A 27,297-nucleotide genomic window follows, 5' to 3' on the forward strand; every position below is an offset into this window, starting at 1 on the left:
AGATATTATTGAAGTACTAGAAGTAGAAGACAACCTATGAACTCAAGCCACCATGTCTCCAATCGGTGCAGGTAAGTGTCATTCATCTTCTTGTTGTAATTATCATGATGTGTTAAATTGTGATCCCAGAACCATGTTGTATTAGTCCACCTTACAATACTTGCTTCAACTAAATAAAAGCTAAATGGACCAATTGACTATTGCATTGAATTGACAACTTGGTTAATGCGTAAATGGGTTATGGGGAGTGTGCGCTTTGGTTGGTTGAGTGCTCATGAATCATGGTCCTCATTGACAATGGAATGGACAAAAGCAATTTCAGACTTCACAATCCGAGTGGAAACCCGGATTACAACGCTCTCATGATGTGGGCAATTTTCTCCTCGCTTTGTGATGGAGAAATTTTTTGTTGCATACCCGTTTACTGTCACGTAATGTGATCATTTTACTATAGATAGACTAGTATGTAGTGGCAGATTTAGGATTCGAATATTAGGGGGTCTCAGTATTAAAGGTCTACGTTTTTTAATAGAAACAGAGCGCGAAGCTCTTAAAAAGTTTTAGTTTATTAACTAAGGCATTTTGTCAAATGCTTAGTGGGCTTGTTGTCGTCAGCTGAACCATGTTGCGCACATGTCAACAAATATCGACATATGTCAAAGCAATTTGATGAGTAGAGAATTTGTCAAGTGCTCTTGACACAACATGTCGAGTGCTGCTGAAATATGTTTAGCATGCATTATATTAAACACTTGGTGGGCACAAAAAAGACTCGTACAAAATATTCAAATGGTCCTCAAAAGACATACACATGTATATGTTCTAGACTTCGAGTGATCATGGGACCACCTTGGTTCCAATGTGCATACGCCACTGCTAATATGTTGATAGGTCTCACATATAAAACAATATATTAATAAAAAATAAATATGTGTGTTGTAATTTAAATGTAACATTATATCACGTGACAATATTTTAGTAAAAAAAAATCACATACATTCTAATGCTATCGTGGTTATAGTTTTCTTTTTCCTTTTCTAAAAAGGGCATCAGCTAGTGACTTCGCCACGACATCCAATGGTAGTTGTGGTTATAGTTTTCTTAAGGATATACTAGCAAACAGCACACATTTTGTGTGTGTGAACAATTTCTCTTAATAAGTGCATATTTTTTTCTATGCTATTATTAAGAGAAGCCTCCTTATCAACTTTTTTCCCCTTTTTTTTTTCTTATTTTGCCCTCCTTTTTGTCAATAGTGTGTATGAAAAATGAGGGCAAAATAAGAAAAAAGGGAAAAACCGCTCACCTCCTCCCACATTCTCCTCAAACGCAATTGCTTTAGTTCATTCAAACTATCCAAAAAACATCATGATTTCACTTACGTGTATGAAAAAATGATGGTGAGACAATTTCTCATAATAAGTGCATATTTTTTATCTTATGTAAATATTTCGATATAAAATTATTATTTTGCCCTCCTTAGCAGTTCCAGCGTGAGAACCCTCCCCCCAGGCTATTCACTATTTAATCCACCCAGTAAACAGTAACTGCCCTTAATAAATAGTAATTACCTTTTGCATCTCCACCCCTACACATGAATAGCCCTAGCAATAAGTAAATAAAATAATAGTATTTTTTGCAACTTGCTCACGTCGCTCCCTCTCTTTCCACTCATCTTTCTCACTTCACTCCATTTTTTCTAAAGTTCCTCTTTCTCTCTCTCTAAAAGCTCCCGACACTCACTCTATCTAGAGCTCTGAGAGCTCTCACCCACTTTCCTCTTCGAAAATTAAAAAAATCAAACTCCAAAACCATGAAACCTTAATCTCTAGGACTAAAGGATCCTAGCTATACCGTTGCATGTGTTATCGGACCATCACGATGTAAACCGCCATTGAAGCCGAGAGCTTTAAGATCTAAAACTCGAACACAGGTGAGGTTCTCTATGAAAATCTTTTTTCATTATGTCTTAATGTTGTTTGGGACAAGATTTGAGGTGTTTTTCTAGTTCGAAACCAGAGGTTTAACCCCCTGCAATTTCTCTGAAACCTTGCCCAGTTTTTTGTCACCTCCTCGGAGCAAACTCCGGCAAGTTTGTGGGTTATGGAGCTCTTGCTCAATTCGGCAAGGCGGTGGTGGTCATGAGGAGGAGGCATTGGGGAGAGTCGTCGCCACCGCTGCCCATCCACCGTGAGACGACGATGTCGTTCAAGAACCATAAAGGTTGAGAGAGAGAAAGGGAAGTCTCATCCCCCACGTGGCTGATGTCGTCGTTGCCCTGACGTCAGCCCACGTCAGACTGCCTTCGGGCGCTCGGGCCGGCACGAATAGACGGGCCTGGCGATCGGGCCTGCTCGGGCTGTCTTGCCAGCCAACGCTAGGCTTCCTCCCTCGGGCAATCAAGCCCTGTTCCGCAGCCAGTCCCTCGAGCAAGAGCTCCCGCTGGAGCTGCTCTTATGTAAATATTATGCATCAAAAGTGAGGCCAAAATAGGAAAAAAGGGGAGGAGTTCAAAAGATACAAAATTACTATTTTGCCCTCCTCATGTCAACATTGTGTATTCAAAAGTGAGGGTAAAATTGGAAGAAAATGAGGCAAAAAGTTGACAAGCCCTCTTCTCTTAATAATATAGAATAGATAAATATAGATATAGATATAAATTTGATAGGCAGCTGTTAAGAAAATGACAACTGAATATTAGGCGAAAAGGACCGAGTCATTAGGAAATTGAAGGGCTAACAAATATGACGATTTGTCAAAATGTCACATTAAATTTGACGTGGCATCTCTAAATTGACATTTTATGTGATTAGGAAGACGTGTTAGCAGTAATTTAATTTCTTAACGCAATGTACAATTACAACGGTAACCGACCAACCGCATTATCCCGTTATTACTATATCGAGGACACAAAACATGAGTCGTATGGTGGCGGTCAAAGGAAGAATATGGCAGAGTTCAATAATTAGGTCGGTTCATATTTTATTTTAAATTAAAGAGCTGTAATTCGTAATGCCGTAGTATAATAATAATTTTTTTTCTTTCTATTACTGTGATAAAAGCTTAACTTGCATTAGGTCGGTTCATATTTACATTCACCATTGTGATTTAGTTCTTAATCTCAATTTAAAAAATATATAATTATGCCTTTACAAAAGTAATCAAATATTGGGAATAACATCTGTTCTTTGAGTGTGACCCACCACCCATCATCGACCTGGTCCTCAACGGCATCTTCTAACGTTAATTGTGTACGCCACAAAGCACAATGGAAGTTATTCGAATTTCGAAAGAATTGTTACGCACACTTCAAAATGTTCGTCACCTACTCATGTTAATTTGAAGGATGGAGATGACCCGTAATGCATAAACCAAAATAAATTTTTTTATTCAGATGACGTTCCGTAATGCAAAATGCAATCATGCTCACGCACTCTACTCATCCTCCTCCTCGCCCATAACAACTAACAATCTAATCCTATAATGATATCGTTTGTTAGAAAACAACGATCCTAAATTATGACAACAAAAATTATACCGCCATCACTTGACAAAATGTGAGTCAAGATGTGAATTAGATCAATTGATCACGGAGTCTACATAAACCTTATCCCTGAGTTCAAATTCTATGCATAAGGTTTTCAATTGGAACCTGACCACAAAAATTTCTTGATGCATTTTATTTTTTCAGGATTTATATTTCTCAGCCAGAGAAAATAATTTGTAATTGTCGGTGCCCACAACATTCCACGTGGTGTACCTTTATTTTATTTTATTTTTACTTTGCAGCTGGAAATATCGCTCTCTACGTTGGAATAAATAAATAATTCCGGTCCATTTCTTTAAGAAAATACGAAAACTAAATTAAATTAATGCAGATCTGAGATGTCTGCAGCTCCAATTTGCTGCTTCTAATTGCAAGATTATCATGAAATTAAAATTAAATTGGGATTAAACTGAGAGATCAAAAGCTAATCACACTCATCGAACAGGGAATTAGGAGAAGAAAGAAGAAAATTAGATAAAACTAAATAAAATAAATGAATTATTTACTCATATTAATACTCAGAAATCCATCACAGTAGCAATAATATAATAATAAAATCCATCATATGTAAACGAAATCCCTATAGATCCATGACCACCACCTACTAAAACGACACTCGCTACCAAACAAAACGAATCACAAAATCCCAAACCGCTCTACACAGCCACATCCAGACAAGCAGCAACCGCGACCTCAAACCCTGAGCGCAGATCCGAAGGCCAGAGCGGTGACGGCGGCGAAGAGGGCGGAGACGAACGAGGGGGAGATGGATGCGGCGGGGGAGGTTGGGCTGGGAGCCGGAGACTCCTGGGCCGCGCCGATGGCAGAGAGGACGGCGAAGAGGACCGCCATGAGAGCGATGACGGAGGATGCCTTTGAGACTGCCATTGTTGATAGGGTTTCGAACTCTGTGTTCTTTCGGGAATCTAGGGTTTTTGAAGACGCGGAGAGACTGGAAGCACAAAGTGTATGAGCTGAGAGGTGAGAGGAAGTGGCCGCAGTGAATGTACTTATAGCTGGGGATTTTTGTGGGGGTGGGCAGGTCGGGCAGCTGCCCGTTGGAAACAGGCTGGCCAATTGTTATTGGTACGGCGCGACAGCTCACATTGCTTAATATGGTAAATTTTGTCCGAATTTCAGTAATTTCTCTAGTAGCCCTGGAATTCACCTTAATTTTAATTTTGTCAACACATTTTTGTATAATTTTCACTTCAGTCTAATCTGTCACTTAACTTGACTTTCATTTATTTTTTGAAGTTTTAACGAAACACTTCTAGTAATGTTTGCTTTTAACGAAAAATCGCATTTTTACCATTCTCTGTTACTATTCAATACACATTTATTTGTCATTTTTCATTAAAATTAAAGTTTTTTTTTTTTGAACTTTTCATTAGTTTTCCTTTTATTCTTTTACAAAAGTTTTTTTTTTTCCACTTAATACTGTAGTTTAGCGTTAATCACCTCACTTTTAAACGAAAGATAGTAAGTTAGACAATCATTCATATCGAGTTCGAAGCTAAATTATTATTATCGGTCCGTTTTGTTCTTATCCAATCTCCAACTCCTCAATGTGTATATATTTATCTATTTACATTTTGTTTTATTTGTTTTAACTTCAAGTATATAGGATATAAAAAAAAAAAAAAAAAGTTGTGGCGGAAATTATTTACGTAAACAATTGGTGCTAAGAGCTGGTTCGATATTACTGTGCTTTGAAAAAAAATTGTTTTTACTGTGCTGCGAGAATAAACAGTTGTAAAATAAAGCAGTAGAGTATTTGGTTTTGGCAAAAAAAGCAGTGTCAAAGTGTTTGGTAAAAATTTTATGTAAAGCCGCTACGACTGTGTAAAATGACTAAAAAAAATGATGTTGAATATTATATAATAATTTATGACATTTATAAGATTTAGATAAACTATTTATAAACAGTTATAAACCCCCAAGAGCCGATCGGTTCGGACCGACGTTGGATTGTCGTCGGTCTTATCAAACAATCGGTTAGGAGCCTTCTTCTTGATGAAGAATCTGGACACGGGGAATTGAGTTCATTGTGAACTACGATCAAGACAGGTGCTGGAATCGACTCAGCGATCTCCAAACGGGTAAGCAATTGACGATGGACGAGTTTGAGAAATGTGTCGGCTACTCACTGGTGGTGAAAGAGGTTATGCGAAGACAGAGCATTCCCAACAAAGGTAGTGGTGACGACAGGAAGGTTGGTGCAGGGGTAAATTCGTTTGTTTCAAAGAGCCTGAGTATGAGCAAGAGCAGAGGGGTTGCTCTGTTGAAGAGCAGCATACGAGGTGTGGGGACCACTGTGGGTGTGTTGATTAGGGAGAAAATGAGGGAAAACATGACGCCGCTGCTGACACCACTGCCAGTTTTTCAAAGCTGGATTTTGCAGCTTTGTGTTTTTGGTTGTTTCCACTCAAAACTGCGAAAAAAAACTAAAGTTGAATGTGATAAGAAAGTGAAAATTTGAATAAACTACGGCGCTAATGCTGCAATTCAGCCACAATTTTTCTGTGGGCCCCACTATAAAACACATCGCGTGCGGCGTGTGAATTCATTTGTACACGCGTGGGTCGTTTTAACTTTCCTGGCAATTACAGTAAAACCTAAACGACGACGTATTCGGTCATGCCTTAACGTCAGGGGTTTTCTTGTTTTAGTCCAAGTGGAGAATATATTCCGGGAATTTTTACTGTGACGCGCGTATGAATCTTACTCGCGCGCATCGGATTCTACACGCACCGAATCAGGTGACTCCGCAACATTGACGAAGGATATGGACGCGTGGAACCACGCCGAAAAGGAAGAGACTGTAACATTTTCCGCGGTAAGAATTACTGGTTTTTTATTTGTTTCCCTTTTTTAAATTTAAATAGGGAAAAAAAAGGGCCCACAATACGAAATCAGAGTGATTACAGCGTAGAATTGCCTGACTTTCTGGTGAACAACACGGCGGCCAATGGGGGGCCGAAACGTGGGGATTGAGAAAACGACAGGGCGTTGAATCGCAAAGAAAAAGATACGACAGGTGTAGTGCGGAGATTTGGTTCTGCTTGCTTCCGGAACATTCGCTTGGGATCATATGTTTGGAAGATGCGGGGCGCACATGCATGAGTGGAAGTTACCATAGTGCCCTTACAGGTGATGGGGTGTGGCATTTTTATGTTCACATTCGTCATAGGATGGCCCATGATTGTCTACATATGAAATAATAAGGGAATGTAAGACAGCTAACATTTTGTTTCGACGAAGAAATTTTAAAATGATAGAATTTTAATTTTTAGAATTTGTAAATTTTCTTATTTGATTAACTTAGAAGAACAATGAAATTCGAAGCATAATTTGTTTTTAAAACTATCACTCATGAAAACTTAGAAATGAAACATGTTTATATAGAATTGAAACTTGAAAATTGGAGCTTCCAAATTCCATGTTTTTTTCCAAACAGAATGTTTATGAATTCAACCAAGAGAATTAGTGCACGTCAATTTATAAAGTCTGACTTTTATCAAAATTTCAAATTTATTTTTCTCATTTAGACATTGTATAATTTTGTTTTCAATTTAAAGAAATAAATTTATACAGCTTACCAAAAAAGAAAAATAAATAAATAACTTTACTTTTAGAGGTAGTTGAGTTGTTGGAGACCAAGTTTTCTACGAGTTCGTACTTTGCTCTATATATATTATTTGATATTGTAAGTGTGATGACGATACTTGATCAAATTGTGACGAATGCTGTTACTAGGTTAGGTTTCAAAGTTATATTTTTTATATTTAGATTAGGTATTTTCCGTCTGTGGTAAATAGAGCTCTCTTGTTCGATTATATTGGTTATCGTTGTGATTGTTATTACTCTGTCTAATTGATTTATCTTTATCTGCTGTTAAAATTAAAAACACACACTCTTGATGCTAATTCACGTAGGAATGACACTTCGATTGGAGCTTCTTTCATGCTTTCAAATTGTGTTACATGGCAGTCCACCTTGAGTTTGAAGATTCTGTTGGAGATGCTCTATAGTTTACAAATGTATACTTTTGCCATTCCATGCTTATTATATATTTTTTGTCCTAATGGACTGAATTTGTTTTCTTAGACAACTTTGATGCGAAAGTGTTTTTTTTTTTTTTTTTTTTTTTAAGAAACGATATTATCTACGTTGAAGGGAATATGATGGCTTATCCTAGTATGGAATGAGTAAAGAATAAAACGACAAGTCTCGATCTGCTTCACAATATACTAGTAATAATATGGTTCAAATTATTCTTTAATAACAATCAAATCTAAGAATTCTTGCATACAAATAAAAAAAAATATGACTAAACTGTAATATTAATTAATGATGCGACTCGAAAAAAATTAAAGGAAAAAGAAAAAGAAAAAGAATTGGTGTACCAAAAAGAAAGTGGAACTAAATGGGTTTGAGGTCCATTAATGTGTTCCAAGGCTTTTCCGAAATTTCTTCCACATTCCATGCCGTATCCAGAGGGTAATGCCGTATCCCAACATATTCTTTGTTGGTCACATCAGGTTTGGTCCTACACCTAAACATAAATGAATTTTTCTCCGACGCATTCTAAAATACTACGGACAGTCGCCTACGCATATACTACGGTGGCGAAGTCAACATAGAGTCATTGATTGTCTTTGACTTCAATAACTCTAAAAAGCCACATATATTATATTTGATCCCTATAATCAGCTAAGACAAACTAAACTTCAACCTTCTCCTCTTACTTATTTTATTTTCTTCTATCATATTTGTCTTCTTTTTCTCTCTTCTTGAATGAAATACTTTAGTTGAAAAGTATTGGCAGTCTTCAACATTCCTTCACAGTATCCTGCATCCACCCTCGACAAGCCTTTACAAATAATAATAGTTGTCGACTTATGTTGGCATAACTTTCGGCATATGTTGATAGAAATTGGCAGTTGCCAACTAGATGCTCAACAAAATGGCACAATGAAGTTTTTTGGTTGATATTATGACCTCATTATTTAAAAATCTAAACTATGCCACTGGTAGCACATGCTATGATTCATGCGCACAGAAAAAAGAGAACAGAATCAAGAAAATGTTATTTCAAATACAGTGTATGTATGATATCAAATTCTCAATACAAAAATGTGAATGCCAATGCTAAATTGGGCGCCTACTTCTCTGTACATCTGATACTGTTTTAAGCAGTATATTTTGCCAAAGAGCTATCAAGTGACACCCCAAACTAGTAAACATTACAACTGAGGTTGAATTTATGGTAACGAGTAATACACACCGGTCGAATTTCGCACGCTCGTTTGGCTCCAGAAGTCGATTTGGATGAGGGTTTATCAGTTAGAAACTTGTAACTTAGAAGCCCAAAAACTTTGGTGCTAAATGCAAAAGAGGTTCCATGGCACTCGGAGCAAACTTCCTTCCGAAAAGAAAGCAGATTGTAGAGTTCCCGTCATTGTAAGTGCAACGTTGTCCCTCAAAAATTCGCTTCAAAAATTCCTCGGTGATATCCGCTCTTCCAAAGGTAGCCGGGTGAGGACCACCCCTTGACCAATCTACCCAAGTGATGCTTCTATTTGCTAAAGAATTCCCAGCTTCAATGGTTAGCATGGTGGGGAAGTAGTGCTCATCAACGTAACATGCGGGTCTGCAGAACTCTTTAAATTTGGGGTAAAATTTTGTATCCTCGACAATGGTGATGGCAAGCTTTCGGTTAACTTCAAACCACTGGGAGCCCTTACGCCACTTGGATATACTCACTTCAGGAGCCATGTTGTCATTGTAGCGTCCTCTTCCATATGGCCCGGGGTCGTCAAATGCACCCACATAGCTGTACTTGGACTTCATCAAGTACTGGTAAATGACACTGAAATTATAGAGCGGAATGCATGATTCAGAAAGAAGAATGAACCGTTCGTTGGATATGTCGAGCAATGCATTAGCAAGGAGTCTTCTCTCGGCATCACACATGCTCATTCTTCCCCACTCAGCAACCTGCGCAGGGGAACACCAAAACTCTTAGCTGATATATTAGAGATATTGCATTACATATTTCCAGATCTAAAACGTTTTCCCTCCCCCGGAGATGGTATCCTGCATCACTGTATATCCAAACGTGATAAAGTTGAATTGCTACTTTTCTACCAATACACAGATTTAACCCTTTCCTTGGTGATCTCGAAAAATTACCACCTCTTGCAGAGACACATTCCATTTTCGTTATATTTTAAGCTTTGGATACACACCCTAATGCAAGCAACCAGGGTGTGTGCGCTCACCACGGAGAAAATCAAGATGTGTAAAAAGTAGAAGCCAGAGAAACCATTGAAAGAAGAAAAGATATTGAACGAATACCAAACCCAAAAACACATATTGTGCACTTATTGCAGAATCTTTAGTAGAACATAGAATATCATAAACGGATTCAATATTACATAGATAGGTGCATACCTGGCTTGGAATATGTCTCCCATAAAAAACTGACGAAGGATTAAAATGGGGTTGAAACGATGGTAGTGAATGAACGTAGACCGAATAAAGCCCTTCGTGTCCCTTCAGAAACCTCTCCCAAAGGGGTGCCAGCGGCAACGGTCCCTTAGTTAAGAACATAAATGCAATCTTTGGAACTCTTTCAAAAGGATATTTCTTTATCCTAGGCGTAAATGAAGCCCTCCACAACAATTCCTCATCATTCATGGTGTGTTTAACACTTGATGGCGGCTTAATCCATCGATCCAAACCTCTTGGTTCCTCAAGGCATGGCTGGAAAGAGGCCGCGACTGTTGTCATCACGCCAATGATTCCAAAATGCCGAATTGTGTATATGCTAATGACTGAGAAAGTAATACAGAAAACCAGAAACAGCGCGAATAACTGCAGTAGCCTAATCGGCAAGGCCTTCGTTTGGCTTGGGCGGCTGCTACTAACACCGGCGTCCTTCCCTTCCTCCACCGGCACAACCCTCAATTGCAAGTTCTGCATCTCGATAAAAACACCCCACCAGAATCAAATTCCTCAACTCTTCTGATTTCGACAGGGTACCTCCAAGTGTCTGAGATCAAAATTTTCGACACGAACTTACTTCTCTCAAACAAGCAGAAATTCCAGATTCCAAAATCACATCTTGCATCACAGAGAGTAAACTGGACTTGAATTTAATCATATTCCAATCGAAATAACTCAGTTTTCTCCGAAATTACAACCCCACTAAGCAAAAACTATATGTTGGCAGATCTGAAAACTAATTCTACAGCATCCCAAGATCTAAACTCAACACATGCTGCATAAAAATCTTGACTTTTTCACATGGGTTGTCGACAAATCAAGGTCATAGCTTAAAACAAGAATCCAAGCTGGGATCGAATGTTAAACGAATCGAACTGCTTACGCACCAGAAAAGAAGCATGACATACCATGTGACTGTAAAAGGTTGGAGGCCGAATTGAAGGACATGAAAGGAGGGTTTGGATCCTTCAACTTCACCGCTTGGATTGCGCCCGAGAGTACGAGAAGCGGTCAGTTCGATGAAGAACAATAGAAGGCGGATACGCAGAGAACACTTGAGGGACAGCAACAAAGGTTGTCTGAATTATTTGAGAGTGCGTTTTGTGTGAGATTTAAGATATGAGGAATCTCTGAGATTTTAAGAAAGTTTATTATGTTTGAATTTTGATGATTCTCCTCACACGAGGCGAGTGAGAAGGAGATGGGATCGGTTTGTCGGTTGGGAAGAAGAACTAACTAACCTGATCCAGTTGCGCGTGTGTATTTTTCGGGTAAATTTTGAGATGGTAGAGCTGAAAAATATATAAGTTTTAATGGTAACAAATCAAAGAAATAAATGTGAGATGGGCACACGTATCTACTTTTGTCATTAAAAACAAAGTTGGTAGCTAAATTGGTAAAACAACAAATTTAAATCACATTATTGTGCCTCGCTCATTATGAGGCTCAGACCGTTCTCACACCCGTTAATGTAAATAATACTGTTTGTTTAAAAAAGAAATTGCACTATGGAGGATTTGGAAACAAAAAAATTGTACCAAAGAGAATGTATTTTCTGTCTATGATTGGTAAAATGGGCGAAGAATGTGTCTTTCCAATGACATTCAAGGATTTTTATGATGAGCATTGTTATTTAAACACTTAAGAGCATCTTTAATGGAGGATATGGATGTGTCAAAATGTTAAATTAGCACTAACAGTATAAAAAAGAGCAGCAATAATGTTTTTCAACTAAAAAACCAGATATGATGTGGCATGACATGAATTGGCATTTGACACCCAAAATTGACAACAACTTCGAATCTTTTTTTAAGGAAAGGGATGGATCCCTTCCTCCTAATCCACCAAATCAGGGAATCATGTGCCATTGAAAATTGATCTAACGGCTACAAACAGGGGCCAATTTTTAAAGTTATAATAACTTCAGTCGTTGGATCAAATTTTAACGACACGAATTCCCTGATCTGATGGATTAGGAAGAAGGGATCCAGAGAGGATCCCTTTCCCTTTTTAATTGATTATTAAATGCATTTTATTAATTTTACTATTATTTTTTGTTTTAAAACATTTATTACGATAATTTAACTTGATATATCGGGTGAAAAGTAAAATTTTAAAATATGTCGAAGTGCCACATATGGTGTCAAATTTATATTTTATGTTTAAAATTGATTCTAATAGAACGTTATGAAGGAGATTGAGAGGTTCTTCAAACCACAAAAAGTCTTGTGATTGAATTCAAAAACCAAAAAAATACAAAAAAGTCTAAATGCGATTAATTTTGTGTAGCTTATGTTAGTGAAAATTACTTTAAGAATCAAACTATAGATATGGAATGAAATAGCAGTCAAAGGCAAGATTTTTTCCTTTAAAACAGTGCTTAAAGTGTTCCGACTACGAAATAGAATTAGGATCTTATTTGAGAATAACCCATTCCAACAAGAGACAAATTTGGTTAAAATTTCTTGCTGGTTTTCCCTACAGAAATACCACATTCCCTAGAAGGAGCCTGACTTGGACAGCTCTCTTAGGGTAAGCCTGATTTGAGAGTGATGCTAATCAGGCTTTCTTTAGAGATTAGCATCATCCTTAAATCAGGCTTTACTTAGAGATTAGCCTTCAATTAATCCAGCTATTTTAGGCCTTGGTGAGCTGTCCAATCCTAAAGTCAATGTATTAAAGAACTCATGTGCGAATTTAGATTCTCTTCGAACCTTAGTATTCAGAGGCCAATGATTAGAAAATCTGAGTCTTTGGCTTGTGTGAAAAAGAGATCAGAATCTTTAATTTGTGTAAGGTGGGCCAATAAAATAAGTTAATAGAGACCGTTGAATTCAATTGAAGTAGTTTGAATTGCCTCGTTCATAAGAGTGGACAATTTTTAGTCGCTCGTGTGCTTACTAGTGATGGTGGTGATAGGGGATGGGCCGTATGTAGACTATAGGCCCAGGTGGGACTCCTACAATTTTAGAAATTCGTCTCGTGATTTGGAGAAACTGGACTCTTTGGAGATGGTGGTATATCAGCAAACCATGTAAGCCCACCTTCACTCGCAACTCGAACCCAAATCATGAGAAGAATATGTGTACCCGTCACCCGTCACACCATCACATAGTGTTACTACAATCCATGGCAACGGGGCACACAACACAACAGATATATACATCACAGAAATATGTGTAAGACAACCAAGTCTGTCCTGTGCATCAGCTTCGTGGACTGTCAAAAACAACCAAGTAAGGGCTTTTATAGCCGAAGCCGATGTCACGGTGTAGTCCCATTCAACCACGCTCAAAACAAACAAGCAGTTCAAACTACTCAAGAGAAGTAGAATCGTAAAACTATTCATGCATTCATTTCGAAAGTTTAACAGCATAACATGCCGTGTCCACGTAACTAAATCCTTTTACAACTGAGTAACATGCTGCAACATTAGCTCTAAAGTTTTATCTTATTCACAGACGAACAGTTAACTTCACATACCAAGTTTTAAAAACCGCGACGAATTTCAGGTGGCATAAAAGACCCAACCACCAGCATCCTGAAGATTAGAAATCATAACTGGGTACTCCACATCATACTCAACAAACTTCCCTGCCGACAAGTCAATGTGCTCAAAATTTATGCCACTCAGCTACAAAAGAAATGAACACTAGTTTAATTTGACATAAAGATGCAAAGACAAATAAATTTGGTGATAATTCAATCCTTAACGCTTAAGCACTGAAGTTAAGAAGCGAATAACGAAAGTATTCAACACATAAATAATGTTATTCGTACCACATTTACTGACCCTAATAAGGGTCAGTAGAATGTTGTCCAAATAGCAAGACTTTTATACATATGTGCTCAAGTTCATAGGAGGTACAGGCCCTACAGAAGGCACTTTCCGGCCCCTGAAGTACAATGAGAATTTTTTCGTTCCATATGCTATAGTTATACGATTGAAAGTCGCGTGTGAGGAAGAGAAACTTACAGACTCAGCTCTCCAGCCACCAACAAATACAGAGTCCACAGGTACAAAACCTCTGAAATCAAAAATCATCACGGGGGCGAACTGCCTGGCATCACTTGCTGCCTGGGTCAGTGGCATGCCAAGGCCTGGGTGCATCAGGATCATTCCAACCCGCTCACAAAGCTTGCACTACAAGGGAAAAATTTGCAAAATCACCAACCATGTACAACAAACTTGACCAGAAAATATTTTGTAAAACCAAAACATTAGAAGAAGCCCCATATCCACACACGATCAAATTATGAAAGAGGAATAATGTAGCCAACAAAATCGATAAGTTCCCCGTATGTAACAAACACAATTTCAACCAGAAATATCAGAAATCACGGTGGCAAAAATGTGTCAAATCAGAGCTCTGCGAACAACTAACAATTCTTATCAGTCGAACAACGAATGGGATGAGAATCACTTTCACATAAACTGCGTAAAACCACGTTCGAAGCTACCTATGCAAACATTACTCAACATCCCATCCCCGGAGGCATACATCAAATTGATTTAGTACAGGGTAAGTGAAACGATACGAGACCGTATTAGGCACTCAAACAAACGCAGCATTTTACTCATCCAAGCAAGAACACGCGAAAACACAAGAATCCTTGGATTTTCTCACCAAGCCCTAAATTCTTTACATACAAATCCCCTTGTGTAATCAAGAGAGGGAGAGAGGGATTACCTTCTGGATGACATTAGCGGTTCTCCTGCGGATGACCTTAGCGTTTCCCTTGCGGATGACATTAGCGGTTCTCTTATTGCGGGCTGGAAGAGGAACAGTCTCGTTCAAGCTCACAAAAGTTTCTCTCGGGCTCAGCTCTCCACACCACTCGCATCTCAGCTACAACAACCACAAAAAACGAATAGAATCATGTCAATGCCGTCGACTAACCATCGGCAGATTTAGCGACGAGAAAAATCGACATCGATTCGAAGCCAGAAACCCTAGAAAACAAGAACGCAAACCGAAATAGCAAAGCGAAACGCATTGGAGGCAAAAAACAAGAGGAAGGAGGGAAATGTACGTCTTACCTTGAAGAAATAGGAGTAGTCCGGGTCGTCGCAGCCGTCCTGCGGCTGAAGGTCGGTCAGATTCTTGAGCTCGGCGGAGATCTGAAGCAAGAACTTCACCATTTTTGGATCCTTGGAGTGAACGTCAAGCTACTCTCTCTCTCTCTCTCTCTCTCTCTCTCTCTCTCTCTTGTTTCTCTCTCTACTGTGTAAATGTGTGAATTTGTACCACTGAGTGGCGGGATTGGTAATAAATAGGAGGTGACTTGGGTCACGCGGAACCGCGCTAAATCTGTTCGCTTGACTAAACGGAGTCGTTTTGCGCAACGGCTTAGATTCTTTTGACAACGGTTTTGTTAAGTTTTTACAATATTTGTTTACTAATTATTTATAGGCAGTTATATCATTTACTGAGGAGCTGCACAAGATTTAAGTCCTCGAATAAAACGAATGTAATGAACAATATTTGGCTACTTAAGAGTAGGGACTCCTATTAAAAAAAATTTGTGTTCGAATCACTCATGCTTATAATTAGAACCTTTCATATTATACATCACTATGTAAAGATCGTCTCTGTACAAAATGAATTAAAACTAAGATCGTTTAGTCAATCTATTGTAGCAAATAAATGGATGGTTCATAATGCTTTTACCAATTCCGTTCATCTGTTTTTAACTTTTTATACAATTCGATAACTAAACGACCTTAGTTTTAATTGATTTTTTTTCGCAGATGCGATATTTATATAGTGATTTACAATATGAACAGTTCTGATCCATGTGTTCGAATTTCTTTCCTCTCAATATCTCTTATAAAGAACTAAGAATAAAATTTAACTAGGTAGCGAGTTTTATCTCAAAATGCAAAATCAAACCACTTCATGATTTGAACTAGTTGAAAAATAGAAAAATGTCTTTAGATTTAGGTTTAAGTCGTTCATTTCAAGTGTTTAAATATGAATTATAATAGATTTTGTACGGAAAAATATATTTTGAAGAACATGAATATGATAATTTATTGTTATGGTAAGAGAAACAAAAGAAAAACTAACTAAAAAAAAATTGAAAAAAAAAATTGAAAAGAGGGATCGGTATGAAGCTAGTGACTTTTCTTCGAGACAGTCGCTAGCTTGTTAGCAAAATTTTTCCAAACCAATCGATAGTAAAGTACCGATCATTTCATTTTCTATTTCTTTTCTCTTTTTTTCTTTTTCCATTGATTTTTTTTTCTTCCTAAGTTACTTTATTTAGATCCAAATACCTTTAGATTTAACAAATCAACAGTTAAAGAGAATTGTATGGAAATGAAATATTTATTCCATATTCATTGCAAAAAAAATTAATTAGTTAACACCTTAAAGTTCTACCAAAGTGGCATATTTTCCATGTATGCCCAAAAGATTGCACCACATTTGAACCAGATTCAGTTTTTGGATGTTTACAAGAGGTTTCCAAATAAGTTTATGTTTTCTTGAGGAATGCTGGCTATCTTTTTTACTTTCTTTTCCTACTTAATTGATGTCGTGGACTTTATTGTAAGATTAGAGTGTCAATTACATTTCTTAAAAAAAAAAAAAAAAAATTTGTCAAATTCAATGGATAATATCAATGATTTGGTTGACATCTAGAATTTCATTACGGGCTTAAGTGGGAGGAGAAGAAAGAAATTTTATAAAGTCGAGACGACCTCCATTGAGTGAGAAAGGTAAATGGAGAATGTAATTAGGAGCATAAGTGAAAAGAGAAAGAAAGAAATTTTATCAACAATTAATACATAGATTTAGGTGTAAATAAAGTTCACGTGGCTTCGAAATGCAAGTAGGAAAGGTTGCTCAACGAATAATATTAATGATCTGGTTGACATCCGGAATTTACTTAGGAGCATACACGGAAACAAGAAAGAAATTTTATAAACAACTAAGGTTAGACCTGTAAACGGGTCGGGTTTATTGGATTTGAGTCGGGTTCAATTCGACCCGTTAAGTTAACGGGTCACCCGAACCTGACCTGTTTCACCCGTTAACAATTATTATTATTATTTTTTTTGCATAAAGTTTATTTTTTGTTATTAAGATTTTACTAAAATTACTAAAATATCCTCAACTAACGGGTGCTAATAGGTGTTAACGGGTTTAACGGGTTGACCCAAAGTGACCCGTTATTTAACGGGTTCACCCGTTAAGCATCCACACAAATACAAATATTAACGAGTTGGATCGGGTCGGGAGCGAAGCGCTGCTCACGTTACAGCTACTGTGTTGACTGTAACTATACTACGATTTTTCAACTGGGTTAACGGGTTGGGTCCAAAATGTCAGGCCTAACTAAGACATAGATATAAGTGGAAATAAGGTCCACATGACATCCATTGAATCGGAAACACAAATGAGGAAGGTAACTAACATTCCTCTTGCGGATAATTCATACATGGATTCTCTGAATTTGCACATTTTTTTACAGAATTTGTGGAATTAAAAGATAACCAATTGTCCAATATATAAGCAAGTTTTGTCTCTCTAATTAATTACAACAGCTTGATTCACTGAATACAGACGTAACCCCTCTTCCTTTCCATACATGCAAAATTTTCCAGCTTACTGTTTAAACCTGCATGAATTGCTCATTTGACACGTGGACTAAAACTGAAGCCATGAGGGCATGCACGCACGGTATATAATCAAGACATTCTTATCTTCCTCCTCTCAAACCAGACACATTCCTCTCTCTCTCTCTCTCTCTCTCTCTCTCTCTGTGCAAGATTGTAAGTGAGAAGCGGAGGGATCGATGATGGGGAAAAGGAGGAGTATATTGCTCTTGTTAGTAATGGGATTGTTTGCTTTTAGTGTTGGAGCAGCAGATCATCAGCCTCATGTGAATTCTAAAGCAAAGCAAGCTACTTTGGAAGTTCATAAGAAGTTGAAGCTTATCAATAAGCCCGGCGTGAAGACTATTAAGGTCCGATTTTCCGCCATTTTAATTATCTTTTCTGCAGACTAATCTCACTTTAACACTTTCAGATTTTATGATTTCTTGTAGAGTGAGGATGGAGATATCATTGATTGTGTTCGCATCTACAAACAGCCTGCTTTTGATCATCCAGCGTTGCGGAACCACAAAATTCAGGTCTTTAATCGTTTATGTTAATCGAAGAATGTATGAAACAAAAACTTGGCAGAGGAGTGGAACATTTGATTTATGTGTATTAATGTTTGATGATCGGAGGATTAATGACGTTAATTATGTATTGCAGATAACACCGAATTTTCGAGAGGCTTCTGCTCCAAGCCCTAGTTCTAGTCCCAGTCCCAGTGCAAGTAATCATGTACAGAATGATCATTATTCTTCTCAGCAAGTATTATCTCAGATTTGGCAGAGGAGTGGAAGTTGTCCAGATGGAACCATTCCGATTAGGAGAATTCGAAGGCGAGACTTGCTGAGAGCTACTGGACTTGAACACTTTGGGAAGAAACCAGCAAATTCCTACCGCTCAACCAACGATGAGAAAGGCAGTGTAATCATCAATGGCACCCGAGTCGAACTTGGTCCTCAAGTCAATCGCTCAGTAAGCAAATGTTATGTTTAGGACTCGTTCGGTAACCATTTTCAGTTTGCAGTGTTCAATTTTCATTAAACAAAAGGCTGAAAACAATGTCCAATTGATATCTTGTTGAACTTGTGCAATTATTGGCCCAAATTTTATGTGAACCTGCAGGCTGCTATCCTTGTAACAGTTGGATATAGTTATATAGGTGCTCAAGGAGATATAAATATTTGGAACCCAAAAGTTGAATCGCCAGATGAGTTCACTACTGCTCAAATATGGCTCAAGAATGGACCTGGCGACGCCTTTGAAAGCGTCGAATCAGGCTGGGTGGTAAGTAATACTGGACGCTTCATCTGTAAATGAATAAATATCGAATTCATCTTAAGTCCCAAAATCACAGTCTGACACGTATAAATACATACATCTTCCTTTTTATCTTATAGGTAAATCCAAAGGTATACGGTGATGGATCAACTCGACTTTTCGTATATTGGACTGTAAGTACTTCATTACAAAAGGATCAAAAGAAACAGGCAAATGCCACTGGTTCCATACATTTTGATTGAAACTTGAGGGACGAAAATGAAGAGTTGCCAAACCTCGGAGAAACTTTTCTGATAAAAACCCTTTATTTATATTTTTTCAGAAGGACGCATACAAATCAACAGGCTGCTTTGATCTTACTTGCTCAGGATTTGTGCAAACGAACAAAGACATAGCCCTTGGCATGGCCCTTCAACCTATTTCATCTGCTTCGGGTCCACAATATCAGACCACCTTCAGCATCACCAAGGTCTGAAATATCAACTCGTTGACGCTAAACAAATAATAAACCGATTTTGTCCCCCTTCAGTCCGTTACACGTCTGTTTTGTACAATTAACATTCTATAACCAGTTCTGTTCCTGCCGTAGGACTTCCACACGAACAACTGGTGGGTGCGCGTCGGCCAAAACATCCCGGTCGGATACTTTCCCGGAGAGCTCTTCTCTTACCTGACAAAGGGTGCTGCATCTTTAGTTGAGTGGGGTGGGGAGGTGTACAGCTCCAAGATTAAGAAAAACCATCCACACACTGCAACTGGAATGGGAAGCGGTGATTTTGCATGGAACAAAGAGGGGAATGCATGTTATATTAAGCAAGTTAGGATCATAGATTACTCACAGCAGCTCAAGTATCCTGAGTGGGTGGGGACTTTTACAGATGAAGAGTATTGCTACGCTGCAGTGAACTATGCAGCTTCACTTGCTGAAGAACCTGTGTTTTACTTCGGCGGTCCGGGTTTGCATCCTCCTGATTGTAACTGATTATTCTAAATCCTCGGATTAGGGTGCTTAGTGGTTATTAATTATATGCTCTTTCTCAGTGAAAAAAGAAAATAAAAGATGAAAAATTGCACGATGATTATTTTGAAATGCTTTCCAATATAACATAATACAAGAGAGAACATCTCGCAAATTCAGAGGTATATATATGATATGCATATGAATATACATTCACAAGACCGAGACATGCGAAAGAAAAAACCCGTTACACAATATAATTCCGAAAATGGTACATGGAGGAAGTGACCGAACCACGCCAACTCGAGAAAATCAGCTAGGTTGAATCCTGCTGTTTCCTCTCTGCTTGTATGGACTGGAAAATTCGAGCGGCTGATGCAGTCGCAGTTCTAGGATTGTGAGGCACAACTTTTATCGCCCGCGTTGGCTGGTCTGTATCGTGAGATTGGGGAACTCCGTCTGGAATGACAGGAACCATAGGAAGTAGTTGGAGAGCATCGCTTCCTTCAGCATTTTGATTTGTCCTCACTGGTGCTCTGTCGCCTGTACTATTTGCAGTACTTCCTTGTAACCCACTGTCATTAGATGGCTGAAACTTTTTGGCATGGGGAATAGTGACATTTTTCCGGGATGGCATGTTGCATGAGCTTTGATGCTGCAAATTGGAGTTTGTACCCCCTCCCGATGACTGATCGGTGTGACCATGTGAACCAGGTCCAGCAAACCAATGCATTTGCTCAACAGCTGAGGTCGACATGGCTGGATTCATAACAGACATGCCATATGGAGGAAAGTAAGTGTGACCTAGTGAGGGGGGGACGGGAAGAACCCCCATTCCTTGATGATGAGAAGATGGAACCCCGTAAGTTGGTTTAACAAAGTTGCCCGCCATGGGAGTTGAGCCGAAAGGTCCACATCCTCCACAAACTGCTCCCATATATCCTGGTCCATTATACGGCTTGTATACAAGTCCTTCAGAGGGTGACATTACCGGAATTAACAACTGATGTCCAGGTGATTGATGGAAACACCAAGGATTGGCTTTATTATCGGTAGCCACAGGTGTTGGCTGTGGGTTTCCTATATATGGCCCATAATTTGAAGTCTGACTACCATTTCTCACCGAAGAATGAGATGTTTTCCCTACTGCATTTTCCGCAGAACATTCAATTTTGTTGTTTGGCTCCTCAGGCTTGTGTTTGCGCTTTACAACATGTAAAAGTGGCTTTACAACATACTCCGATGAGAGTTTTTTTGCCGGAGAGCCCCTTAAAGTAGATGTGCCCAGAAAAGCAGTATCTTCAAGCAAAAGATGTGGAGATCCAGCAATCAGTCGTTGGACCTGTTCAAAAGAAAATTTCATTAAGCTAATTCTTCCTACCTAAGTCAAATATATATATATATATATATATATATCCTCAACACAAAGAAATCAAACGGAATCAATCCATTTAGAGTCTTACCTTAATGAGTCTATGCAACTCAAATACTTGAACTGCAAACAATCTTTGCTGACTGTAGAAAGTAAGAGAAGTCGGGTCAAAAACATAGTTGCACAATACACAACAAATCATATGAAGCTTGAAGAATCACAAAAACAAAAGAAAACCAATACGAGAAAACGCAACAATAAACTGGACAGAAATGAAAATCGGGCACTTGACAGAATCATTTGTACCAAAACAATCCCCATTGTGGATAATTGGATTAGATTCATCGGAACAGAAAATAGAAACTCACATTATTTAAGAGAGAACAGAAAAAGGACTAAGTGCTTTAATCACAAAATATATGCTTACCCGTGAAAACCACCATAGCCCATTAACTCCACCTGACCAACCCCAAGGTAATCCTTAGACGTGATATTGATCAGGATTGTGGACAAATATGACATTTACCAAACATGGGAAGGAAACATCTTAAGGATGGATGCAGCAAATTGCACATCAGAAAATCTTTATAAACAACGACACACTTCAGAGCAATAAAACTAATAATGGATACAAAAATAACTTCAAAATTATAAAATTATCTTCAGAGCAATTAGAACGAAAGCTAAATGCTATAATGGATTCCAAAACATAGCAAATATCAGTGACATAAATCATTTAGATGTCTGCAAATCTCCTTTCTTTAACATAAAAACGCTTGAAATTTGTAATGTTCAATTAAAATCATAAAAGAATTTTGCAAACTAAAGCTTTCTGATTCACATGGAAATAATTACATTTCATAATGAAAAATAAAAGAGCGTGTAATGATTAGAACCCATATATAGGGGAAACTCTCATATCCTATAAAGTATATAAAACGACAGCGTAAACCCTGACCTAATAAGATTTTCCAACACACCACATCAAAATACTACATAAGAGATGTCATCCTCCTCACCACCATGCCCACCACCATATCAACTATATTGTCAAATATAGTCCAAGATCCACAAAATGTAGTCCCAAGGACAACCCTTCATCACTTGTTCCCCTTCTTGCTCCCAGCCCTCAAGTGCCATGAAGGGAAATCTTTTCATAGTGAACAAGGAAACCCCCAAAAGTATTACCAAACCGAGACAGGAATACACCCGACAGGCAGATACAAAAAGGCAACAAATAATGAGATGATCCGCTGTCTCAGAGGTCATGTTGCACAAAATAACTCTATTAAGATGTACTTTTCCCTGCTGTAAGATGATCCAAATCCACTGTTAGTTATTGAGGGCCTTATAAAGCAAAATAATTCCACCTTAGAAGGAATCCCGGGACTCTGCACTATGGAATCTCACCTCCCTTCAAAGTTGCCGTTCTAATAAAACTTATTCAATGTTCCTAATGGTTAAATAGATAATAGTCTAAAGCAGCGACATGGAAGAAAAAACAAGGAATGGAAAAAAGTAACGCAAAGCATAAGTACATAAATATTCAATAAAACGAAGATATTATAACACCAAATGCTTCATATACTGCATACTGGGAAAAAGGTGAACTTCAAAATTTTAAAGTGCATAGTAACAACTGAATTGAACTACTGCAGAAAATAGAGACTTACTTGACAATTGCTTTTCTTGCCGTCCAGAAATGTTTCTGGCCTATTATTCCTACAACATCATCAGGAGAGATGTCCATGCCGGATATAGAATCCACCATGGAGGTCTCTGAGGCATCGTCACTTTTGTCTACATGTCCCATTTGAGGTGAAATACACGCTCTGTCTCCACGGTATTCACTGTCATTATCAGCCTCATTTGGACTGCTAGGATCCGCCCCGGAACAAGAAACACTTCTTTCCCTGGAAACAGTTCCCTTCTCTACATCCCTTGAAGACTCAACAAGACCATCACCTTGTCCAGTGACGTTTGGCTGTGATCCAGATCTGGACACTTGTTGTAAGCAAGCATCACTATCAGCTAACCTGTTGAATCTCGGAACTGAACATTCTGCATCCTCTTGATTTGGTGATGCATTTACTTCTCGTCTTAAATTCAGAGTTGGGGAGCTTATTTGTTTTGGATCCTTCTTCGCTGCATTTTTTACTTTGACTAAATGGCCAGAATGAGGCGAGCTGATGGGAGTAAGTTTTTCCTTGTCACTAACAATTTGAGTTTTACTATGACCAAGACCCATCCTTGATTGAACAAACTCAGGAACACTAAAATCATCTTCATCTCCAATCTTCCTTGTTAGGTTGGTTTGTTCAAAGGGCAAGTTCACATTTGCTCGGTCAGACTGGCGACCATGCAACATCTCAGCCTGATGAGTAGGTGTAGATGGATGACCATGAAGTGGAAAAGGCAAATTTCCATCCGAACGACTCCCCTGGAAACATAAATTGTTCCCAAAATTCAGATATGCGATAATCATTTTCTGTTCATACAAAACAAGCTTGCAACACTAACACACCATTACTTTTTCCCTCTAAAATCAGCACGCTGCAAATATTAGCTATATTGGCATTTTAAAAAAAATTTGGACTGAATTAATAAGCATTAAAACATAACTTATAGACATAGTAACATATAAAACTACTGGATATAGCATAAAACAAAATTTATAGTTATCTACTACAAAAAAATTAAATCCACATCCTGAGAAAAATTCATAACCTAACTACAAGCTTAAAAGAATAACATATCAAAAATAGTCCCAAATAAACCATAAATAAGAAACAATAAGCACAAATTATGATTAAATTACCTGGTTATTTGAATTAAGAGGCAGCACTCCAGGATTGAACCTCTGAGATGGGATGCTCAGCTGCTCGTAGAGGGCCATCTTGTTCCTTGGAGGAGCTCTTGGTCCTCCTTTATCTGCATCATTCACATGGAGCCTCGGAAACATAGGCCCCATAACCTTCTCCTCGTTCCCTCTCTTCATATTTCAACACCAACACTCCAAACCCAAGTGCAAAAAACCGATTTTTACATTCGATTTTCCAAAACCCACTTGAAAATTACTCCAAAAACAGCTCCTTTGTCAAAGGATCTGAAAAAATCTAAAGGTAGATATCTAAATAGCCTTCACCTTTCCGTAAAAGATCGAATTCCAGAAGAACCCAGAAGCGGAAACCAAGGTTTCCAAAAGCTGAAACAGACCAGCTGTTCAGAACCCAGAAAGGGAAGCTCGAAATCAGGCAGAACCCAGATGTCAAAATTCACAGAAAATGTTGAAAAAAATGAGAGATTTCTGGATTCTCCCAGCTGAGGGGAAAAAAGGGACTTGGGAAGTGAAAAATAATGGAGGAACTCAGAGCGTGAGTTATGGAAAAGAAGGGATAGGAATAAAAGCAGAGCCAAGAAACAGATAGGGGTTTGAGGGCTCGGAGAGAGGAGAGAGAAACACGGAGAGAGAGAGAAGGCAAACCTTTAATTCAGGGATTCCGCAAGGAGAGAGATGTTGAAAAGGGAAAGTGAAAAGTGCAGGGTTTGTTGGGGCCCTTTGTTTGGAAAGATTTTTCAATGTGAGTTTCACATTACGTTTCTGTATAAATGGTGGGTTATATGTGTTAAAAAGTTAATAATCTAAAAATTAAAATTCTTCACTACTTACATAAAAACACGTGATATACCATTCGTGTTCCCCCTCCAACTAAAAATTTCTCCTTTGTTTGGACAAACCTATAGATTGCTAGTGTTGTAAAATCGACAGTTTGTGCAGTGGAATAAAAAAAACAAGACACAAAATTTACGAGGTTTCCCTACTGTGACTGGAGTACGTTCTCGGGGCAGCAGTGGTGCTTTCATTATAATTTGGAATAATAGGAGTACAAAGATAACTCTCTCTATTATTTTCTCTCATCTTCCTCTATTTTCTCTCTTCCTCTTCCTCTATTTTTTTCTCTTCCTCTTCCGTGAACTTCTTACTCATTTGGATTTGTGTGGGGTTTGTATTTATATAGAAAATATATGTTGTATGAAGGAAGCTTCAGCATACAGTGGAACGATCCATTATTTCATTCTTTGAGTGGACATCCACTGTTCTACAACACTTCCCTTTGAATGGCCACAAGTCTTCGATTGACTCGTTAAAATCTTGATCTGTTTTTGGATGCTCCCCCTGATTTCAAATCATTTAGGCTGATCGTTGATCATTCTGCTTTAATTTCTTAGTAAGAAGAGTTGTCGAAAAATGTGTTTTACTTGTTGTTAACTTTCCACAGACTATTTCTTGAACTGGGCTAAAGGGCTTTCTGCTAGACTTGCATCAAAAGTCTGAATTTAGTCCTTTTATCTAGAACAGAATTTGATTCAAGGGTGGTAAACACTTGATCTTGAATCAAACTTGTGATTTCTTCAAGGACTTCAAGGCTTGATCTTGAATGAAATTGGACCATGATGAGCTTCACGTGGCAAGTGATATTCGGCTTTGTCTGGGATGAATCAGCACATGTTTGTTGCGCTTGTCTCCACATGCTTCAATATACCATTTTCACTTGCCTTACTTGTTCCCTTTGCATAAGTGGTATTTTCCCTGATTTTCCCCCATGCATGTGTGGCATCTTCTCTTCTAGGATTTGTCCATTGATGCAGGAGTGGAATGCAACCCTTGCATTTGGATGGTTCATCACTTCTTGGTGATTGGAGACCCAGCTCCAACAATAGTTGAAGATGGCTACTCGAGAGCAATACTAGGTAAGCAATCAGGAAATATTCTAGGCAGTCGGTTCTTTACCAGGAGTTTGAGTGGAGGTTTGGACATATTGCTTTCTTTATCCTTGTCTTTACAGGTAAAAACAAGGACAAAGGAAATGATAGGGAGATTGCATGATATGAGATACTCATGCTCTCGTCCCTGATGATATGGGGTACTCTTGCTCTGGCATGACTTATTTTGAAGAAGTATTCTTGGAGAGAAAGGAAACTGAGTGTTTATACCATATTTAGGGCCTCGTACTTAGACCTCGTACAAATACTCGGGGGACTTAAATGTAATTATGTGATAAAGGAAGGGACAAATATTTAATAAGTGAGGAGCCCTTATTCTATAAAAGGACCCCTCACCCTCACAATTAGGGGAGGCCAATTCCTAAGCCTTCTCACCCCTCTCAAAGCTCTCACTCTCATTCAGAGCTCTCTCTCCCTCATAAATATAATCAGTGTGGACATAGTCCAAACCTTGGGATGAACCACGATACATCTTGTGTTATTTACATTTCATGCAGATTCACGGTGGGATTTAAGTTGTTCCAAGACCTCAGATTTTGTGCATCAACATTTGGCGCCGTTTGTGGGAATCGATACGAAAAGTTGTGTCGGTTCTTTTTTCATTTTTTCACCTCTGCCGTGAATCTGCAAAATCAAAGAAACACCAAACCAAAATCCCAGTCCTATCTCTCTCTCTTTAGAAACCCAGAAATGGGTAAGCAGAACAAACACATACCCTAGATCTCTTTCCATTCCTCATCTGGGGTTTGGTCCCAGTGCATCAAACTTTCTCCTCTTTCTCTCTCTATACAGAACCCAGAAAGCAAAAAAAAAAGCAGAAGGAAGCAGACGTAGAAAGAAGAATGATAGCTCAGATTCGGGTCTTGTACTCGAGAAAGGTAGGTGACGTCCCTGGTTAAGTCCCAGATGCACCCGCCCGTTATCAACATTTCGACACCACAACCGCCCAACAACGACGCCGACGGAGCAGTAGAAGCAGCCTCATCTCCTTTATTCTCCTCGTGTCCGCGGGTCTTCGGTTGTGTTATTGGAGTTTAGAGGCCGCACGATCGAGATCTTCAACGACTTCGAGCTCCTCTACGAGCTTGCAACTCACTGCCTCAACTGCGCCTTTCTTGAGAAGAAGCAAGAGCTCTATAAGAAGGTGTTCCCGCACTTTTACATACTATGGTGGTATTCTACTGGAATAGATGCTCAGGAATCTGACATGAACATCCACAAAGCTCTGATGGATA

General features: G+C 38.5%; 4 protein-coding genes across 5 annotated transcripts; 1 reads left to right on the top strand and 3 right to left on the bottom strand.

Annotated features, from left to right (window-relative positions):
• Window positions 1–8,637: 8,637 nt before the first annotated feature.
• Window positions 8,638–11,358, bottom strand: LOC103428745 (glycosyltransferase BC10-like). Of its 2 annotated transcripts, XM_029106808.2 has the most exons (3): window positions 10,969–11,261; window positions 10,007–10,607; window positions 8,638–9,550 (listed from the first exon to the last, which is right to left on the bottom strand). In XM_029106808.2, exons 2-3 carry the CDS (start codon window positions 10,535–10,537, stop codon window positions 8,912–8,914), a joined length of 1,170 nt encoding a protein of 389 aa, XP_028962641.2. In that variant the 5' UTR covers window positions 10,538–10,607; window positions 10,969–11,261; the 3' UTR covers window positions 8,638–8,911. The 2 variants fall into 2 exon arrangements, with proteins under 2 accessions (XP_028962641.2, XP_028962640.2); XM_029106807.2 differs by having other exon boundaries at window positions 10,007–11,358.
• A 2,030-nt stretch (window positions 11,359–13,388) lies between these two features.
• LOC103440984 (uncharacterized) lies at window positions 13,389–15,275 on the bottom strand. The gene is made up of 4 exons (XM_008379680.4): window positions 15,102–15,275; window positions 14,752–14,910; window positions 14,037–14,204; window positions 13,389–13,694 (listed from the first exon to the last, which is right to left on the bottom strand). Exons 1-4 carry the CDS (start codon window positions 15,201–15,203, stop codon window positions 13,569–13,571), a joined length of 555 nt encoding a protein of 184 aa, XP_008377902.3. The 5' UTR covers window positions 15,204–15,275; the 3' UTR covers window positions 13,389–13,568.
• Window positions 15,276–17,798: 2,523 nt separating this feature from the next.
• Window positions 17,799–20,029, top strand: LOC103440995 (protein neprosin-like). Its single transcript, XM_070827285.1, has 7 exons — window positions 17,799–18,034; window positions 18,116–18,202; window positions 18,330–18,641; window positions 18,792–18,953; window positions 19,067–19,120; window positions 19,270–19,416; window positions 19,537–20,029. The coding sequence occupies exons 1-7, from the start codon at window positions 17,864–17,866 to the stop codon at window positions 19,927–19,929; spliced, it is 1,326 nt and encodes a 441-aa protein (XP_070683386.1). The 5' UTR covers window positions 17,799–17,863; the 3' UTR covers window positions 19,930–20,029.
• Window positions 20,027–24,809, bottom strand: LOC103421088 (protein EARLY FLOWERING 3). The gene is made up of 4 exons (XM_008359127.4): window positions 24,096–24,809; window positions 22,951–23,717; window positions 21,369–21,420; window positions 20,027–21,247 (listed from the first exon to the last, which is right to left on the bottom strand). The coding sequence occupies exons 1-4, from the start codon at window positions 24,273–24,275 to the stop codon at window positions 20,222–20,224; spliced, it is 2,025 nt and encodes a 674-aa protein (XP_008357349.3). The 5' UTR covers window positions 24,276–24,809; the 3' UTR covers window positions 20,027–20,221.
• Window positions 24,810–27,297: the final 2,488 nt, after the last annotated feature.

Source organism: Malus domestica, chromosome 08 (genome assembly GCF_042453785.1).
Source record: "Malus domestica chromosome 08, GDT2T_hap1".
Lineage (NCBI taxonomy): Eukaryota > Viridiplantae > Streptophyta > Magnoliopsida > Rosales > Rosaceae > Malus > Malus domestica.

Bases quoted from the DNA above. Each gene is read 5' to 3' on its own strand.
- LOC103428745 (XM_029106807.2), bottom strand. From the start codon at position 10,537: ATGCAGAACTTGCAATTGAGGGTTGTGCCGGTGGAGGAAGGGAAGGAC. The intron at 9,551-10,006 runs GTATGCACCTAT...TCCCCTGCGCAG, and splicing joins GGAGACATATTCCAAGCCAG to GTTGCTGAGTGGGGAAGAAT.
- LOC103440984 (XM_008379680.4), bottom strand. From the start codon at position 15,203: ATGGTGAAGTTCTTGCTTCAGATCTCCGCCGAGCTCAAGAATCTGACC. The intron at 14,911-15,101 runs GTAAGACGTACA...TGGTTGTTGTAG, and splicing joins ACTACTCCTATTTCTTCAAG to CTGAGATGCGAGTGGTGTGG. The intron at 14,205-14,751 runs GTAATCCCTCTC...TTTCCCTTGTAG, and splicing joins CCGCTAATGTCATCCAGAAG to TGCAAGCTTTGTGAGCGGGT.
- LOC103440995 (XM_070827285.1), top strand. From the start codon at position 17,864: ATGATGGGGAAAAGGAGGAGTATATTGCTCTTGTTAGTAATGGGATTG. The intron at 18,642-18,791 runs GTAAGCAAATGT...GTGAACCTGCAG, and splicing joins GTCCTCAAGTCAATCGCTCA to GCTGCTATCCTTGTAACAGT. The intron at 18,954-19,066 runs GTAAGTAATACT...TTTATCTTATAG, and splicing joins GCGTCGAATCAGGCTGGGTG to GTAAATCCAAAGGTATACGG.
- LOC103421088 (XM_008359127.4), bottom strand. From the start codon at position 24,275: ATGAAGAGAGGGAACGAGGAGAAGGTTATGGGGCCTATGTTTCCGAGG. The intron at 23,718-24,095 runs GTAATTTAATCA...TTATGTTTCCAG, and splicing joins CTCTTAATTCAAATAACCAG to GGGAGTCGTTCGGATGGAAA. The intron at 21,421-22,950 runs GTAAGTCTCTAT...TACTTTCTACAG, and splicing joins GCAAGAAAAGCAATTGTCAA to TCAGCAAAGATTGTTTGCAG.